Genomic DNA, 16632 nt, shown 5'->3' on the forward strand with positions numbered 1-16632 from the left:
TCTGGAATGACGTCCCCAAGGCTGGACGCCGCACTCTGGTTAGAGTCAGGTCAGACGCTCGGGCCTTCCTCCAACACGGTTATCCGCAGTCAGGGCAACCAGTCCATCCCACAAAGCCGCGAGAAGGGACCTTCCCTCACCAGTCCCGAGACCTCGCGAGAGTACGACGGCGCCCGTTGTCGCCTAGACTCGGAGCGCCACGCCTTCCCGGCCTCGGAATGGCGTCCTCCTTCCTCTTTTCCCCACCTTCCACCCCGCGCTCCGCTCTCGGATTGGCTGATTGAGCCGGGTCAGTAATTTCCTGGCCAGACAGCGGTTCGACGACTAGTCTTTCTTCCGGCCCCGCCTCCAAAGCCTGCGGATTGGACGGCTGAGTCAGGTGTCACGAGCCTCCGCGGGAGTGCGGACGAGCCAATCAGGAGCGTGGCGTATTTTACAAACTGGGGAAGTAGCAGCAGCAGAAGCCGAGTCAGGGAAAAAGCGAAGCAAGTGGGGCGACCCTGAGGGGTTCTGGTGAAGGCGAGGCACGGGGATCTTGGAGGGAATGAGGGCTGTAGAGGCTCATAGGGAGGAGAGGCAGCTCTGGGTCCTGGAGCCAAAGAGTGGCTCAGGGTGTCTGGAGGTGGCACCCTAAAGAGAGGCCTTGCAGGCGCCGGGGTCTTCTGGGCGCGTGGATTTGGGCGGAGGTGGGAGTATTAGGGATGTCAAGACCAATGACCCGAACTGGCTGAGCTTTGATCCTCCATCCTGCCTTCTTCTCCATCTCAGTTGTAGCCGTCATGGCCACCCTCCGAGCCAGGAAGGATCCTCTCCTCCCGGGTGTATCTCCCACCCCTAGCAAGATTCCCGTACGCTCTCAGAGACGGCTGCCTCTCCCCACAGTCAAGTCCTGCGCCGTGGACCAGGAGAACCAAGATCCAAGGGTAAGAGGGGCCTGGTGGGTGAAGACAGCAGCTACAACGAGGCAGCACACACCAGCCATACACCTCAACGCTGAACCCCAGCTTTTTGTCCTCCTCTCCCGCAGAGATTGGTGCAGAAGCTCAGTATTCAGCACCCGCTCGTTGACTCAGCAGGCCTCAGGCTGAAAGCCACACATCAAACAGAGAAATTAGAGAGATTGGTGGGGAGCTCTCAGCTCCGAAACCCCTTGGAGGAGCTCAAACCTAGCCCTGGGGGACAAAATGTGGAGGCTGGGCCCTCGACCCAGACAGGTACCTGCTGGAGGCTTGAAAACACACAGTTTCCTTGGCTGGTTGGGAGAATGGGATGGGTGCAGTGGGGTTTTGGGGCTTTGCACTCTCCTGATCTCCTGCTTACTATGAGTCCTGGTCTCTGTTCCTGGAAAGCTCTTTGCTCTCAGAAGCCCTCTCCTTCCTTCAGCAAAATGTCATCTCTTTATAAGCCTTTTCCAACTCCCCTAGTCATGATCAATTGCGCTGTGTTCTAATACCTTGCAGTACTTCTTTTATAACACATCCATCCTTTGGCTTGAGTCTCTTACCTCTCTATAGTTTGATAATAGCTTTTTCAGGATGGAGGCTTTGTCTTACTCAACTCTGGGCCCCAGTGACTTATGTAAAGTACTGTGAACGTTTGGTGAGCTGAGGTCAATTGAATGGGTTTCTTTGGCTCACTCTTCTATCTCAAGGTGACTACACTAGGGTCCCTGGTCCTTCAGCCTTCCTCCTTCCTGTTCCTTCTCACCTTTCCTTCTCCTCTTCCCTTGCAGAGGCTCCAGGGGCCATAGAGTTTGTGGCTGACCCTGCAGCCCTGGCCACCATCCTGTCAGGTGAGGGGGTGAAGAGCTGTCACCTGGGGCGGCAGCCCAGTCTGGCTCAGAGAGTCCTGGTTCGAGGGAGCCAGGGAGGCACCATCCGGAGGGGCCAGGTAATGAGACAGGAAGGATATGAGGAAATCAGGCTGGGGTACACTGAGGAGGGAATCCTGAGCCTGTGCTGATAGCCTCTTTTGATGTCCTAGGGTGCCCGGGCCTCTGCTTATTTGGCCCCCAAAACCCCCACCCACCAACTGGACCCTGCCAGGGCTTCCTGCTTTTCGAGGCTGGAGGGACCAGGACCACGCGGCCGGACCTTGTGCCCCCAGAGGCTAGAGGCTCTGGTGAGTGCCCTTGAGGGGCTGACCTCAGTGCTTCTGGGAGCTCCTTCCAGGGACAGAGCTGGGCCTCAGGAGAGAAGATACCTTATGATAAGCCAGAGGGGTTCTGTGGAAGCAGATGACATTGGTGGTGAGGCCGGAGGGTTTGGGGACTACCTCTGACTCTGCTTCTATCTCTTGCTCTTATGGGTCAGATCCCACCTTCAGGACGTTCCTTGCACCCCTCCGCTCGCCCCAGTTTCAAGGAGCTAAGAAGAGAGACAAGTGGAAGCAGCCGGTGAGAAGGAGAGGGTCACTTGGAAAAGGATGATCCAGTGTTGGGTATAGGGGTCCCTCGGGGCTGGGGCCTTCCTCGGAAGCTTTAGGACTTCCCGGGATGGGAAGGAGGAAACCTGTGCCTTCCCAGGGTGAGCGCTTGGAAGAGGGTGCAGGCCTTCACAGCCAGACCTCAGTATGGCATCAGTTTCTTCAGATTGTAGGGGGGGGAAGGGGACAGAAATGAGAGGTGCCATCTCTTTTGTTTAGTGGCTAGAGCATAGACTGTAGCAATAAATGGAATTGGGGTTTGGTTCCTGACTCTTACCACTTACTAGTTATGCAAGTTTGCCTTAACCTCCGAGCTTCAGTTTCTTCAATCTGTCAAATGAGGTTAATGTTTGTATCATCATTAGAGGTTGTTATGAGAATTAAATGAGATGATGTTTGTAAAGCACTTAGCACAGTGCCCAGCTCATACTTGGTACTCAGTGACTGCTAGCCCATTGTCCTTATTGCCATCAGGACTTCAGTGAGCCAGGCCTCGGGATTGCTCCTGGAGACCCCAGTCCAGCCTGGTGAGTGTGTCTGGCCATGGGAAGAGAATAGGGGCAGGCGAGCTGGCTGTCTGCAGCAGGGAGCAAGACAAGAGAAAGCTCAGCAGGCTGGGGGGGATGGGGAAAGGCGAGATCAGAAGGAGCCAGAAAGGAAGAGACCTTCCTGATAGGCCAGAGGTTGGCTCAGTTGCACTTGTGTCAAAGGAGGTGGTCCCCCTTTCTACCCTCTCCCTGCCACTGCCTGCAAGATTTACATTCCACTCACTGCTCTCGCCTCAGCCCCTAAGAGCCATCACCACACCCCTAGCCCACTCAGAGTGTCCGGATTTATAAGTGATTACTGAGATAGTGCTGGACTCCAAGGGGATGCTGGATGGGTCCCGCCCCTGATGGTGGAGTGAGGCCTGTCAAACTGGCGTACCTTCTTCAGAGGAGGTTGCAGTGCCCTGTGCCAGACTTTGGTGGGTGTTCCAGACATTATATTAAATTTTCTGTTTCCTCCTAGCTTCCTCTCTCCCTGAAGGAAAACATGAAGTTGTCACTCACTCAGATGAAGGAGGAGGGGGTCCCCTTGGTCTGGCCCAGCGGGTACCATTAAGAGAAACCAGAGAGATAACCCGAACCAGGGTGAGATGGGACCCTCCTGGGATGGGGGAAAGGGGCAGAGAGATACTTGGGGAAATTCCCCAACCAGCACTGAGGATTGTGGGTGGAGCCAGGCAGTTCTGGGCCTGGGCCTCTGGATGTTAATTGACCCTCAGTTTGCCTCAGATGGGCATACGCCCTTTCTAGAGTGGGACTGGCCTCTGTTTACCAGGTGTCTGGGGCCTGGGGTAAGAGGTCACAGTCCTGTATATATTTGTATTACCATACAGTGCTGAGAGTCAGACAGATCTGACACTTGTCAGCCAAAAGCATTCATTCATTTATTCACCCCACAAGTATTTATTGACCAGCTGTGTGACAAGCACTGTTCTAGGTTCTGGATATACAATAGTAAATAAGTTCACATCTAGAAGGAGGAGACAGAAAATAAACTCATGTGTAAAATATATAGTATGTCAGACAGTGATAAGTTCTCTGCAAAAAAACAAAAAAAGGCACTGAAGCAGAAGTGGGGGAATTGCTACTGCAAGTTCAAATAGATTAGTCAGGGGGATCTCATTGAGGAGACGACATTTAAGTGGAGACCAGAAAGAAAGAATTGAGGGAGTGAGACATACGGATATCTGGGGGAAGAAGTGCCAGGCCAAGAGAACTGCAGGTGCAAAGGCCCTGAGGAGGGCACGTGCCTAGTGTGTTTAAGGATCAGCAAGAAGGAGACGCCAGCAAGGCTGAAGCAGAGTAAGGAGAACCACAGAAAGTGAGGTTAGAGCGATGACAGGATCAGATTGGGTAAGGACTTATAAACTATTGTAAGACCTTGGCTTTTACTTGCAATGAGTGGAAAGCCATGGGGTGGGGGGATGAACAAGGGAGAGTGACATGATCTGATTAGGTCTTAAAAGAATCACACTGGCTACTGCAGTGAGAACAAAGGGGGAGGGGCTCACTCTTCCTCTGTGTTCCTCTCCACAGGACAGCCATGACTCCCACCTGATGCCCTCCCCTGGCTGTGTGGCGCCACCTTCCATTGCCCGTCCATCACCCTTTGGACGGGCTCAGCGTGTCCTGTCCCCTGCCCCCTCAGCTCCGGTTTGTATCCATAACTCCTGGGGGCAGGGCAAGGACAGAACAGTCTGGCCAGGATCTCTGCTAGGTCTGGGTTTTGTTTCTGCTCAACCACTCCTGTCTCTTTCCAGACCTCATATTCAGTGTTGCGGCGTTTGGCCATTCGCCCCAAAATCCAGTTTACACCCATCCCATCAGCCCCCAGAGTTCAACAGGTACGAGAGGACAGGGGAGGTAGCTGGCATAGGCCAGGGCTTGGAGAGGAAGGGAATGGATGGGTACAGGGAGAGTCAAGACGCAAGGGGAGATTGGGCCCCATCTGTGGGTGCCTTGTTGACATCATGCCTCTATTCCAGGCCCAGTGGTTGAGTGGCCTCTCCCCTCAGTCTTGCCCAGAAGAGCCTGCCCTGCCCTGGGTAAGTATCAGAAGCATTTCCATGCTGAGATCCCTCACTCTCCTGTTCTCATGAGGCCCAGCAGTTTGAGGCAGGTGGGCTCTCTGGAAAAGCTAACTCTCCTGCTTCTCTGCTGTCCCTCTTAATCTAAGTCTAAGGCCTCTCAGTTAGGGAACTTGGTCCCTTCTTCCTGAGGGTGGGACTCAGACTGCTCTTCCTGCCCTAGCCTAGCTTCCTCACATGGCCCCTATCCTCCCCTATCATATGGCAGGAGCAGATTGCAGTTCGGTTATTTGACCAGGAGAGTTGTATAAGGTTGCAGGAGGGGCCTGGGACACTACCTGTGGCAACTCCCTATGGACCCCACCCCAGTAGAACCCCCAACCTCCAGGAGCTGAAGATGCAGGTGGGTCTGAGTGGGCAACAGCTGTGATGCCTGATGGGTAGTGAAAGGGCTGGGAAAGGGAGAAACAGCATAAGAGGCGGGTATGGGATAGGACAATGTGGATAGAGACTTGAACCCACATCTTGACACCTCACTGGGGTACTCTCTTACTCTCTCCCATCCACAGCGCATTGGTATCCTGCAGCAGCTTTTGCGACAGGAGGTAGAGGGGCTGGCAGGGGGCAAATGTGCCCCCCTTAATGGAGGCTCCTCTCTGGATATGGTTGAACTTCGGCCTCTGCTGGCTGAGATTTCTAAAACTCGGAATGCCCCAGAGCACAGTTTGGGGACTTCCCACCTTCCTGGACTGTTTCAGCACTCTGGGCTGCCAAAGCCCTGCGTTCCAGAGGAGGGTGAGGAACCACAGCCCTGCCCGGGAGCAGAGCCTGAGGTAGCTCAGCCCTGTCCTCCCGCAGAGCCAGGGCCCCCAGAGTCCTGCCATAGGAGGGAGCCTGAGGTACCAGAGCCCTCTGCCCAGGAACAGCCCTGCCCTCCGGTAGAGCCTGGACCCCTTCAGGCCTGTCCCCAGAGGCAGACTGGACTCCCAGAGCCCTCCCCTAGGCTAGAGTCTGGGGCATCAGAGGCCTGCTCCCTGGAACCTAGAAGTCCAGAGGCCAGCCCACATCCCTGCCACAGTCAGGGGGCTCCAGAGACCACCAGCCTGATCTTCTCCTCCCAACGCCCACTTTGTGCCAGCCCCTCTATCCGCTCACTCCAGTCTCTGAAGCCCCCAACAGGCCAGGCAGGTAAGGAGTTGGTTGGAAGGGGTTGTGAACAAAGGAGGTCCTCATCTCATGCTGGAGCAGGGGCCCCGCCCTGCACCAGGTGATCCCATGCTTTCCCTTCCCCACCTCCCCTGCCCCAGCCTGGCTCTCCCTCAGGAGGGAGGGAGAGGCTGCGCTTCCAGCCCTGTGCTCCTAATTGGCTTGACCCTTGGGAAGGGAGTGAGAAAGGGCAGGTTATGGTGGGAGGATAGGACTCCAGAGCCTGCCCTGAACTCTCTGTGGCCCTTGGCCCTCAGGCTCCAACAGTTTGGCCCCTCGAGCCTTGGCCCTGAGGCAGCGCCTCAAAGCATGTCTGACGGCCATCCACTGCTTCCATGAAGCCCGCCTGGATGATGAGTGTGCCTTCTACACCAGCCGAGCCCCTCCCCCAGGACCCACCCGGGTCTGCACCAACCCTGTGGCCACGTTACTCGAATGGCAGGATGCCCTGGTGAGCCTGTGTTCCACATCCAGGCTGTGCCTGCACAGCAAGCCTGTGGAAGTAGGAAGTGGGGCAGGGGCCAACCTCAGCTCCTTTACAGAGGTCAGGGAGCAGGGTTGGCTACTGTTCAAGGATGAGTGGGCTGTGACAAGGTCTTCTCTGTCTCCAGTGTTTTATTCCAGTTGGTTCTGCTGCCCCTCAGGACTCGCCATCATGAGGCATCCACCTCCACCTACTCCTGCTCTGCCTTGCTCCTTCGTTTTAGCCCTTATTTATTGTTGGTCCACCCCATGGACTGGGAGCCAACACCCTTTTGTCCTTCAATAAAGTTTCTTAAGTGTCAAAATACCTGTTTCCTTCTGGTCCAACCTAAGCCATCTACTGCTGTCACTCTCTGATGGCCCACACGGTGGCAGTGTCCTCCAGCTTAGAAGCCAGCCCTGGGCTCTCAGGATGCCCTAGGCTCCCTCACCTAGGAGCTGTCCTGAAGGGAGGAAGTCATCCCACTCAGCAAGCGCTAGGAGTGTGTTGGGGGGCAAATGTGGGCCTACCGCCTGCCCTTCTCCTAGCTCTTGGAGATCACTGCCACTGACAGGAACCACCAGCTACTCCCGTAGCCCCTAGAGCTCCTCTTAGAACTCTTTCCCTGCATCAGGCAGAAAGCAGAAGCACCAGACCTGTGTCTTTGGAATCCTCCCTTGTGAGTGTCACTCTGGTTGGTGTCTCCCTACAATGTAAGGCCTCAAAGCTGTCCTGAGGCTGAGACCCTTTTCTTTCCATAGCAGAGTAGAAGCCCTAAGCTACTCCCCTTTTCTTCTCCCCTGGAGGCAGGCTTTGGCAGACAGTGATGGTCACGGTGGGAGTCCTTGAAGGAGTGAGGGATTGGGTCAGCCACTTTTGCCCACTCCGTGCACCAAGTTAGGAGGCACACACATTCTCCAACTTCACTTTATTCGAAGAGGCAACAGCAGCTGTAGCCCCAGGGCCTAACCCAGATGAGGGTGAAATGGTGATGAAATGGGGACTGTACAGAATGAGTTCTAAATGCTAGGAAAGAATTCATTAGTTCCTCCAGTTCACAGGAAGGCTTCCAGGGCCAGACCTTAGAGCCTGAAAATAGACATGAGGGGAGGAGGGGATGGCAGGAGAAGGTTGTCATGACAGGACCAGCGCCTACCCCATCCTAGTGTCTCCTCTCCTCCCGCCTAGATGGGCTCCTGTTTCTATTCTCTCCCTCCCAAGATGCCAGGGCTTCCCTTCTGCTTTCAGTGGCTCTGAGCTCTAGCTAGTGAAACTGTTCCCCAGCTACCGGCAGAGGAAAGCCACGACCGTGGCCTCTCTACCTCCCGGCTTTCACAGGCAGACAGGGATGCCACTGGTCCCTTCCCAAGCCCCTTTGCTCCTTCTCCACCCTGGCTTCCTCCACTCTCCAGCCACTTATACCCCGGAGCACCAAGAGTCCGCCCATTAAGGCCGCTTCCGGGAGTGGGAGGATTGGCCCCACCGCCAGGCTCTCAAAGGATTGGGGTGGCGCCTTGGGTGGGGCCAGCTGAAGGTGGGTGAGGAGGGGAGCTCAGGCGCAGGGCGAGCGGGAGCGCGGGGGATGGGGCCCGGCTCAGTCCGGGTAGATGATGAAGCCAGAGAAGGTGCTGTACTTGTTGGTGTTACCGCCGTGCACCTTCCCCCCGTCCAGCTTGATGAAGACTTCGTCACCCACGTCAAGGTGCAGGATGACGCTGTTGCTGGCATAGTCGTAGTTCTGGTCCGCGTCCTGAGCAATGGCGCTGGCCCGGACCTAGTGAGGGAGAAGAAGAGAACAACTCACTCATGTCCTGTGTGGGGCTGGAGCGATGAGAGGGGTTGGGCCCAGTAGGTGCAGCTGGGCATGTGAAGGCCCGGTGAGGGTAGCAGACGGCAGGGGCTGGGGAGGACAAGGAGAGTCCAGGAGATCCCTGAGCTGCTCAGGCACTGCCGTTCACTAGCCGTGTGACTCAGGCAAGTTTCATGCCTTCTCTGGGCCTCAATTTGAGCTATATGGTGGGAGATAATAATAGAGCCTACCTCATAAGGTTGGTAAGACTAAATAAGTTGTTACACGTGAAGTGTGTTAGAACAGTGCTTTGCACATATAAAATGCTATATAGGATTTGCGATTACCATTTAAAAAATAAAAATTGCCTGTAGGAAAATTTCTAAGAAGCTGAACCCCTAAACTTGCATTCCTTTCCCCCAGTGTGATAGGGCTCAGGTGTGTCTCTGCGTATGCAAGAATGCCGGGCCATAGCAAAGTGCAATGATGCCTTCTTGCCTCCGGGAGCCTATTTCCCCTCCTACCGCCTGCTGGCGCCCCGACGTGGGGGTCGCCTTCCATACTAACAGGCCTCTCCTCCCCTCTGGCCTCGCTGCTGCCGGTCGCCTCGGGCCGCCAGCCCCCTCCCCATTCCCCCTCCTGCTGTCCCGCGGGGCTGATTATTAACTTATTAATTATTCATCATTATTCTAATCACTATTTACCATCCCCAGGGCCGCAGCGCCCGCGCCGCGGAATACTGAGTGGGAGCCGCGCGGCCCCCGCCCCCTCGGAAACCTACACGCTCAGACACAGCCTCGCCCCCTCTGCGCTCAGATACCCGACACAGACCACACACACATACTCAGCGCCACACGCAGATAGACCCCGCTCTATTCTCACACCTTCGCACCCCGCACCCACAGACACACTCGCATCAGGCACACACGCACACTCCCTTACACTCATGCACTATCTCACTCCCACACAGACACACATACACGCTCACTCCCTTTCCCTGGGTTCCTGGGGCGGCCCTGCCGGGAGGAGACCCCAGTCCAGTGCCTGCGGGTCTTGGGAGCTGGAGAACTCTGCGCCATATCCGGACGGGGGTTTGGACAGCCAGACAGCAGGCCTGATGCGCCCTGTCAACACCACCCTATCCATCCCGGCATTGAGGTCACCGCTCAGCCCCAACCCCCAACCTTACCCCGCCCCCCACCCCCCCCTTGGCCTGCCTGGCCCAAGCACCTCCCCCGACACCCACTCCTGCGGCCTCTTGCTCCTTCTATGCGTGTCCCAGTCCTGAGCTGAGTCCTTGAGGACTATTGTCCCAAGCCAAGGCAGCAGTGACTCTGATCTGACCACAGGGGCAGAGAGCAGCAGAACCTGGCGCGGAGAGGTTGCCAGGGAGGATGTGGGGCCTACTGACCAGGCTGGGGTCCCAAGGCTTCTGCTCTTTCCATCCCTTGCCTCTTTCTTCCTCCAAATCCATTCCTTCAAGCCGCCTGGCTGGCCCCTGAGCTGCCCTACCATTTCCCACCTCTGCCTACGGATTCAGTATTATCAGCACAGGGTAAGGCCTGCTGTAGACTAGCCCCAGGCCCTGGGGCTAGCAACAGACCTGCCTGGCAAATGAGAGAGTGTTTTTTTTTCTTTTTACCTTTTCCTCAAAAATCCAAGCTGAATGTCCCCACATGGGAATGGCTGCCAACTGTCCATTGCCTGAGACCAGGATTCCATTCTAATTCGAAGGAGCAAGACTCCAGGTAACTCGCCCATCGCCAGGCTGGGAAGCTGGAAGCCCAGGAGGGCTACCCCGAAAGAGAGGGTGTCTCACGACCGGACGAGAAAGGATGTTAATTGGCAGGGAAAGACACCAAAGAGGTTTGGTGTACGATTGCCTATAGTCGGAGTCTGAGGTAGCAGCTGCAGAGACATTAAATTTTGAGTCCTGAATTCTAATTCTGACACCATTCCTAATGCTCCATGAGACCCTGAGCTGGTCGTTTCCTTTCTTCAGCCCCCAATTCCTCTGACTAAATGAAGTGATTTCTAAGTTCTTGGCAGCCGGCCGTTCCTGGATTCAGCCACGGTGTTCGGGGAAGGGGTTCGGGTTGTGTAATGAGTGCAGGGAAATAAAGCTGCCCGGGTGGATCTGGGGCTGGGTGGGAGAGGGCATCTCACCTGTCCATTCTTCATCAGGTCCGCCCACATGCTGGTGCCGTCGCCGCCGCGCATGAGCACATGGTAAGCAAAGAAGTAGACACCTGGCATGGGGCAGGTGAACTTGCCACTGGCCGCCTCATAAGCGTTGCCCACGTTGGTCACCACGTCGTCGAAGCGCAGCACCTCATAACCTTCGTGTGGCCTCCGCAGGCCCGCGTAGAAGGCAATGCGAGGCACATAGCCAGCAGGGGGTGCCACCCCGCCCGGGCCTGGGCCGGGAGGGCCCGGGGGACCTGGCTTGCCGGGCTCTCCTGGAGGCCCTCTGGGACCTGGCGGTCCCGGGGGTCCTCGCAGACCTGCCTTCCCGCGCCGGCCCATCTCTCCCTTGGTGCCCGGCGGGTAAGGGGGCACGGAGGCTGGCGCGCCGTCGGTCCCTGGGCCTCGAGGCCCATGCGGGTCGCACACCATGCGGCAGCGACCCAGCATCTCGTAGTGCGCCGGCCCGCGGGAGCTCTGCACCAGCAGTGGAATGGCCACCAGCAGAAGCAGCACCATGGCCACCCCGACGGCCGCGCCCGCCACCCGCTTTCGGCGGCTCAGCCGAGACGCGGCCAGGGCCAGCAGATCCTCTTCACTCTTGGGCGCAATGGCGACTGAGGCCCGGGGCTCTCCTCGGGCCCCAGAGGCGGTGGCCGGGCTCGGGCCTGGGTTGGGAACCCCCCGACGGCTGCGCCCGGCCCCCCCGCCCCTGAGGGCTCCCGCCTCAGCGGTGCTGTTCCCCAAATCTGTCAAGGCGGAGGTCCCCCCGTGGGCTGGGCCACAGGCAGCTCCCGACGGTTCAGAACCCGCGGTCCTCTATTACCCTCCTGTTCAGCCTAACACTCCCGGGTGCCTGAAATCAGCGGCTTCTCGGACGGCTGGTTTCTTACAGATCTAGGATGCCTGCTCTCCGGACAGCTGCTTTCTCAAGGATGGCGGCGCCTGGGTCCCCGGCTACCCAGACGGATCGCTCCCGGCCGGAGCGGGGACTACTCTCCGCACTCTGGACGTCCCGGGCTCTGCGCTGCGGGTGGCGCTCACCGGACGCGACCTCCTCACAGGTTTGCGCTCTGGTTCTTGGCGAGCACTGACTTGCCTTTCGACCCCCGCCGCTGCCCCAGCCCCTGCTAGAGCCCTGGTCCCTCGTCTCTCTCCTGCTAGCGCTCTGGCTCTCTGCGTCCCCAACCTTCTCCCCTCCCTCCCGGGGCGGCGGTGCGGGTGGTGTGAGCCGCCGCGCGGCGGGAGCCTCTATAAGCGGCGGGGGGCGGAGCGACCCCTGGTGCCCAGAGCGGGAAGCGCGGGGGCGGGGCAGGCAAAGGCCCCCACCCGCGTCCATCCAGCCTCTCGGTTCCTGCCCCGCTCTGAGCCGGTTCTGCAGGGATTCACTGCCCCCACCCTATCCTTACTTTCACCCTCTTCCCCGAGTGTGGTATTCCCTGAGCCCAGAGAAGCCAGAAACAGCGATGGGATAAAAAGGGGTGGAGATACACACACAGAAAGGACGGAGAAGGATTCCAGGGCTAAAAAGAACCCTCCTCCCCCAAAGAGAAGCCCACAAACAAGAAGGGCGAGAAAAGACAGAAATTCGTCACCCCACGCCCCGCAGTGCCCGTGACCAAAGAACATACGGTAAAGGGTTCAACTGGCACATGGTGGCCTGAACGGAAAAAGGTAGATCTCCAGTCCCGCGTCCCCTCGACCCCCAGTGTTGGGGGGCGCAGAGCAGCCGAGTGAGTGAGGGAGGAGAGAGAGCGAGAAAGCAGACCAGCCTTGGGGAGCGAGCAGGAAACCGACAGGAAAGCAGAGAAGGAGCGACAGGGAAATCAAGAGACGGAAAGCCAGATAGAGACGCAGAGACAGAGACAAAGCTTGGGAAAGAGACTAACTGACAGCCCCCGAGGGGGAGAGGGAGAGACAGAGACGGAGAGAGAGAGACTGAGCCGAGACAGGTTGACAGATCGAGAGAGAAATGTAAATGGCGCGCTGCAGAGAGACACCCAGGTCCGTGTTCGGACTCCAATGTGACATATCAACTGTGGGGAAGACGCGGGGGCGGGGCGGTTCTTGGAGCAGAGTGGTAGGCTCTGGGCCTGTGCATTGTGACAGTGTGCTGGCAAGTGTGGACATGGCCTTGGGACCCCGGCCTCGTGTGTCCCTGGGTGAGTGGGATTGCAGATTGTGTGTTGTCGTTGCATGTGTGTGTGTGAGGGCTGTTTCAAGGGAGGTTTTGTATATGTCTTCCTCTTAGTCCCTAAATGTGGGACCCCAGGAATGCCATCCCTCCTATCTCAGGACTGAAGAGTTTAGACAGTCTACTGGGGAGAAATAGTCAGAACGCAGTTCTAGTCGCACTTGCCCTGCCCAGCCCAGCCCAGCCCCACCCCTGCCCTAGTCCTACACCTTGTCCAGCCCCAGGATCTCTGCCCCTTCTCCCTTCCTCAAAGGTCTGTGGTTAGATGGAAACCCAGAGAAGTAGGACCCCACATAATAAATGTTTGGGGGAGGGATTTGAAGTTATGCAAATTAACATAACCAAAATGCAGATTAAGTGTTAGGCACCCTCCTGTGAGAGGTGACTGTGTCTGTCATTCTGTTGACCCGGAGGGAACACAAGCTTTGTTAGATCCCTCTCTGTGAGGTGTCAGAGTCCAGGGAAAAAGCTAATGGCTGCATCATTCCTTAGGGTCTAGCCTCCTCTGCCGGAAATTTCTTGCTCATAGGCACCCCAGGGCCAGAGGCTTGCAGAAGGGACTCCAGGACTGGGGCAAAAGTGGGGATGAGTCCCTGGAGTTGGAGACCCTGCAGGTGGACGGCTGCAAAGGAGCTCTTTGAGACTAGGATAAGGATAAGCCAAGACTGTAATGTATAGGAATCAGTTGTGTAAAAAGGTGGGCACAGGGCACGCCGGGGCATGATTATTGGGTGGAAGGTGATGTCCTCATCTCTTGTTTCCTGTTCCCCTTCCCTGCACCTTCCAGCCCACAATGGGACAGGGAGAAAGAGGTTGCCGGGGCTGGGCCTGTGTGGAGAGAGGCCCCTGTGTGCTTGAAAGGGTTAGGAGAGAAAGGGTTGGCAGTCAGTGGGGGAGGGGCCTCCTCCTCCAACCATAAATACAAATTTTATTCAAGGTCTTTGTCGCCATTTGTCTTCCTCGGGGGGCTGAGGGCCATGTTGCCCCTTGCATGTTTAATTCCAGATCTGCTCCCCCAGGCTGGATGATGGATGGATCAGAGAGGAGAGAGCAGGCAGGGGCTCACACGGGCCTCCCCTGCCCCATCCTTAAGCCCCATCAACCCAGGTCCTACCACCCGTCTCCTTCCTCCTCCTCTCTCCCCTCCCATCCCTCAGTCACCAGAGCTCTCTCGGCTCCCCACCCCACTCTCTTACTCACCAAGGCCCTCCTTTTGAGCCCCTCACCTCAGCCCCTTCCAGGTCCCAGCCCTCTTCTCTCGGGAGCTTCCCTTCTCCTCCCATCCCCAGCCCAGGCTGTGAGCTGCGGTGACCAGCAGGGCTGCAGGCAGCAGTGGGTTGTGTGTGGTGGGGGGAGCAGGCTTGGCTCACAGGGAGCCGAGGGGCCAGCTCCATGAATTTATTCATGTTCTGTTGCTCTTTCCCCACGCTCTGGAATGAAGCTGCCAGCTCACCAGGTCCTTATTGCTTCCCCTGCAGCTGTCACATTCAGTCGAGGAGGGACCTGGGTAGGGTCAAGGCCAGCCAGTGCTCCTGGAGCCAGAAGTCAAGTGTCTGGGCTCAAGAGGAAATAGTGGGGCCCAGTGTGGGGTCTGGGACGATTTACCCAGAGCTGCTTAGGCAGCCAAACTGGAAGGCCCCAGGGAGATGGTGTGGTTGGGTATGGGAAATAGACAAAGAAGGGTATGCTGAAGGACATAGAAGGGGCAGTGGAGGTGGGGACAAGGCTGATAGGGGGATGGGAGGGGAGAGGAAGCTTTTAAGGAGTCCGCTAGGCTCCCCTATTTAAAAGCACCACCCAGGGGCTGTCTCCGTGGCGGAATGGTTAAGTTTACGCGCTCCGCTGCGGCGGCCCAGGGTTCAGATCCTGGGCGCTGACATGGCACCGCTCATCAGGCCACATTGAGGTGGCCTCCCACATCCCACAACTAGAAGGACCTGCAACTAGGATATAAAACTATGTCCATGGGGGTTTGGGAAGATAAAGCAGAAAGAAAAAAAAGATTGGCAACAGTTGTTAGCTCAGGTGCCAATCTTTAAAAAAATAATAATAAAAAAGTAAATAAAAGCACCACCCAGTCAGAATCCTACCTTAACCTCTACCCTTGACTCTGCACTAACCCTGACCCTAATCCCAAATTATAGACTTGACTCCTCTCTACTCCTAAAATGAATCCTAACTCTTTAACCAGACCCTAATGGAACCCATCACCACCTGTCCTGTCCTGTCCTGGAACCCAGAGGCCTCCCCCAAATTTGCCCCAGGGCTTACAGCTAGGTGTGTGTCAGAGTTCTGAGAACCAGACTTTGGATTAGTATGTGATTAGCATATGATTTGCATGTGATGTGTACCTTCTACTCTGAGGAAGTTTTCCTGTTAAAATTTTATGAGTCTAGAGGAAAGGTCCTGGCTCCTTGAAGGTTCTCTTTTTTTTTGTTCCTTCTCCCACACTCCTTGTCAGTAACCCAGACTCTCTCAAGGGAAGAAAGGAGGTGAGAAGATGAGCAACAGGGGGCTCATGAGAGGGAAGATCCTGGCAGTGCGATCTGCCCCTGCCACTTGCAGTGTAACCTCCACAAGCCTCAATTTCCTCATCTGTAAGAGGAGAGGAACCAGCTGGCTGATGTTACCTTAGGATCTAAGGAAGTGGGTTTTGTTTTTTTTTCTTTTCTTTTCTAGCACACTCTGCTTCCTCGCCTTTCAGTGTCTTTCATGGTGTGGTTCTCCCCGACTCTGTACACACTCTCTGGCTTTCAGCTCCCACATCGACGATTGCATAGACATGGAGGCAGCCTGGGTTGCCTGGTACCGCACCCCCAGTATGAATAGAAAAGAACTTTGCCCACCTGAGAGGATGGGGGTAGCACGAAAAGGAAAATAACATTATTAAGGGCTTACTGTACTTTAGGGCTTTTACACGCAAGTTCTCGCTGCATCCTGGCAGCACCCCTGAGAGGTGGATATAGTGTCTCCACATTTTACAGATGAGGAAACTGGGGCCTAGAAAGGAGAAATGGCCTGTGCTGTAACGCCCTGTAAGTGGCAGCCCCAGAATTGGAATTCTGATCTCCTGGCTTCTGTCTCAGTGCCCTGGAGAAGAGAAATGGTGTGGAGGCAGTGGATGGGGGAGAGAAGCAGGACAGGAGTGGGGAGTGAGATATGAATGGGTCTCAGGGGAGACTTAAGAATGAGGCCAAAGGGGCAGGGCCTTGACTCAGTGTGTCCCCCATCCTCCACCCTCAGCACTATGGAGCCTGACACCCAACAGGTGCTCAACTGTTAGCTAAAGGATGTCGGCAGGCCGAAGTTAGCTGCGGAGAAGGGCTGTTTAGCCGGAGGAGGAGGGGGCATAGAAAAGAGAGGGAGAAAATAACGAAACGAACCGGAGGAAAATGTGCTCAAGAGGCGAAAGGGAGGAGAGCTGACCGAGAGGGTTGAGGGTCGCTCTCCTCCTCCCACAACCGGTGGGGGAACGGTCATGCCCCAAGAGCTTGCAAGCTTTGTCCCCTGGCACAGAGGGTCCACAGGCCTCAGCCGCGGGCGAGAGGGTGAGTGAGCCCCCAGGCCTAGGGCTTCCGCTCTTCCGCCGCACGGAGCGCCCGGCACCGCAGCTCCATGCAGCAACGGGTTCAAAGGGCCGCAACAGCGCCCACAGGGCTGAAGACTGGCTCCTGGCTCCCAGGGAGGTGGTAAAGGTTACTTCCAAGGCGTCTGTCAGGAGAGAGCGAGCGCGCTGCTGTCTGACTTCCGCAGCCCTTGACCCTTGGCCAGGTGCGTCTCCTCCCCGTAGCCTGCCT

General features: G+C 56.6%; 2 protein-coding genes across 4 annotated transcripts; one reads left to right on the forward strand and one right to left on the reverse strand.

Annotated features, from left to right (window-relative positions):
- The first annotated feature begins 181 nt into the window (after window positions 1-181).
- Window positions 182-6993, forward strand: TROAP (trophinin associated protein). Of its 2 annotated transcripts, none has more exons than XM_023643486.2 (15): window positions 182-485; window positions 769-923; window positions 1028-1214; window positions 1733-1890; window positions 1984-2121; window positions 2313-2395; window positions 2899-2951; window positions 3436-3557; window positions 4509-4625; window positions 4733-4816; window positions 4958-5017; window positions 5268-5402; window positions 5569-6187; window positions 6463-6656; window positions 6817-6993. In XM_023643486.2, the coding sequence occupies exons 2-15, from the start codon at window positions 780-782 to the stop codon at window positions 6862-6864; spliced, it is 2142 nt and encodes a 713-aa protein (XP_023499254.2). In that variant the 5' UTR covers window positions 182-485; window positions 769-779; the 3' UTR covers window positions 6865-6993. The 2 variants fall into 2 exon arrangements, with proteins under 2 accessions (XP_023499254.2, XP_023499253.2); XM_023643485.2 differs by having other exon boundaries at window positions 398-519.
- Window positions 6994-7580: 587 nt separating this feature from the next.
- On the reverse strand, window positions 7581-12655 carry C1QL4 (complement C1q like 4). Of its 2 annotated transcripts, XM_014740815.3 has the most exons (3): window positions 10624-12655; window positions 8303-8442; window positions 7581-7757 (listed from the first exon to the last, which is right to left on the reverse strand). In XM_014740815.3, exons 1-3 carry the CDS (start codon window positions 11158-11160, stop codon window positions 7751-7753), a joined length of 684 nt encoding a protein of 227 aa, XP_014596301.1. In that variant the 5' UTR covers window positions 11161-12655; the 3' UTR covers window positions 7581-7750. The 2 variants fall into 2 exon arrangements, with proteins under 2 accessions (XP_014596301.1, XP_001492004.2); XM_001491954.5 differs by lacking the exon at window positions 7581-7757 and having other exon boundaries at window positions 8151-8442; window positions 10624-11966.
- Window positions 12656-16632: the final 3977 nt, after the last annotated feature.

This window comes from Equus caballus, chromosome 6 (assembly GCF_041296265.1).
Source record: "Equus caballus isolate H_3958 breed thoroughbred chromosome 6, TB-T2T, whole genome shotgun sequence".
NCBI classification, from domain to species: Eukaryota; Metazoa; Chordata; class Mammalia; order Perissodactyla; family Equidae; genus Equus; species Equus caballus.

Bases quoted from the DNA above. Each gene is read 5' to 3' on its own strand.
- C1QL4 (XM_001491954.5), bottom strand. From the start codon at position 11,160: ATGGTGCTGCTTCTGCTGGTGGCCATTCCACTGCTGGTGCAGAGCTCC. The intron at 8,443-10,623 runs GTGAGATGCCCT...CTCCCTCACTAG, and splicing joins ACCTGATGAAGAATGGACAG to GTCCGGGCCAGCGCCATTGC.
- TROAP (XM_023643486.2), top strand. From the start codon at position 780: ATGGCCACCCTCCGAGCCAGGAAGGATCCTCTCCTCCCGGGTGTATCT. The intron at 924-1,027 runs GTAAGAGGGGCC...CCTCTCCCGCAG, and splicing joins AGGAGAACCAAGATCCAAGG to AGATTGGTGCAGAAGCTCAG. The intron at 4,626-4,732 runs GTTTGTATCCAT...GTCTCTTTCCAG, and splicing joins CCCCTGCCCCCTCAGCTCCG to ACCTCATATTCAGTGTTGCG.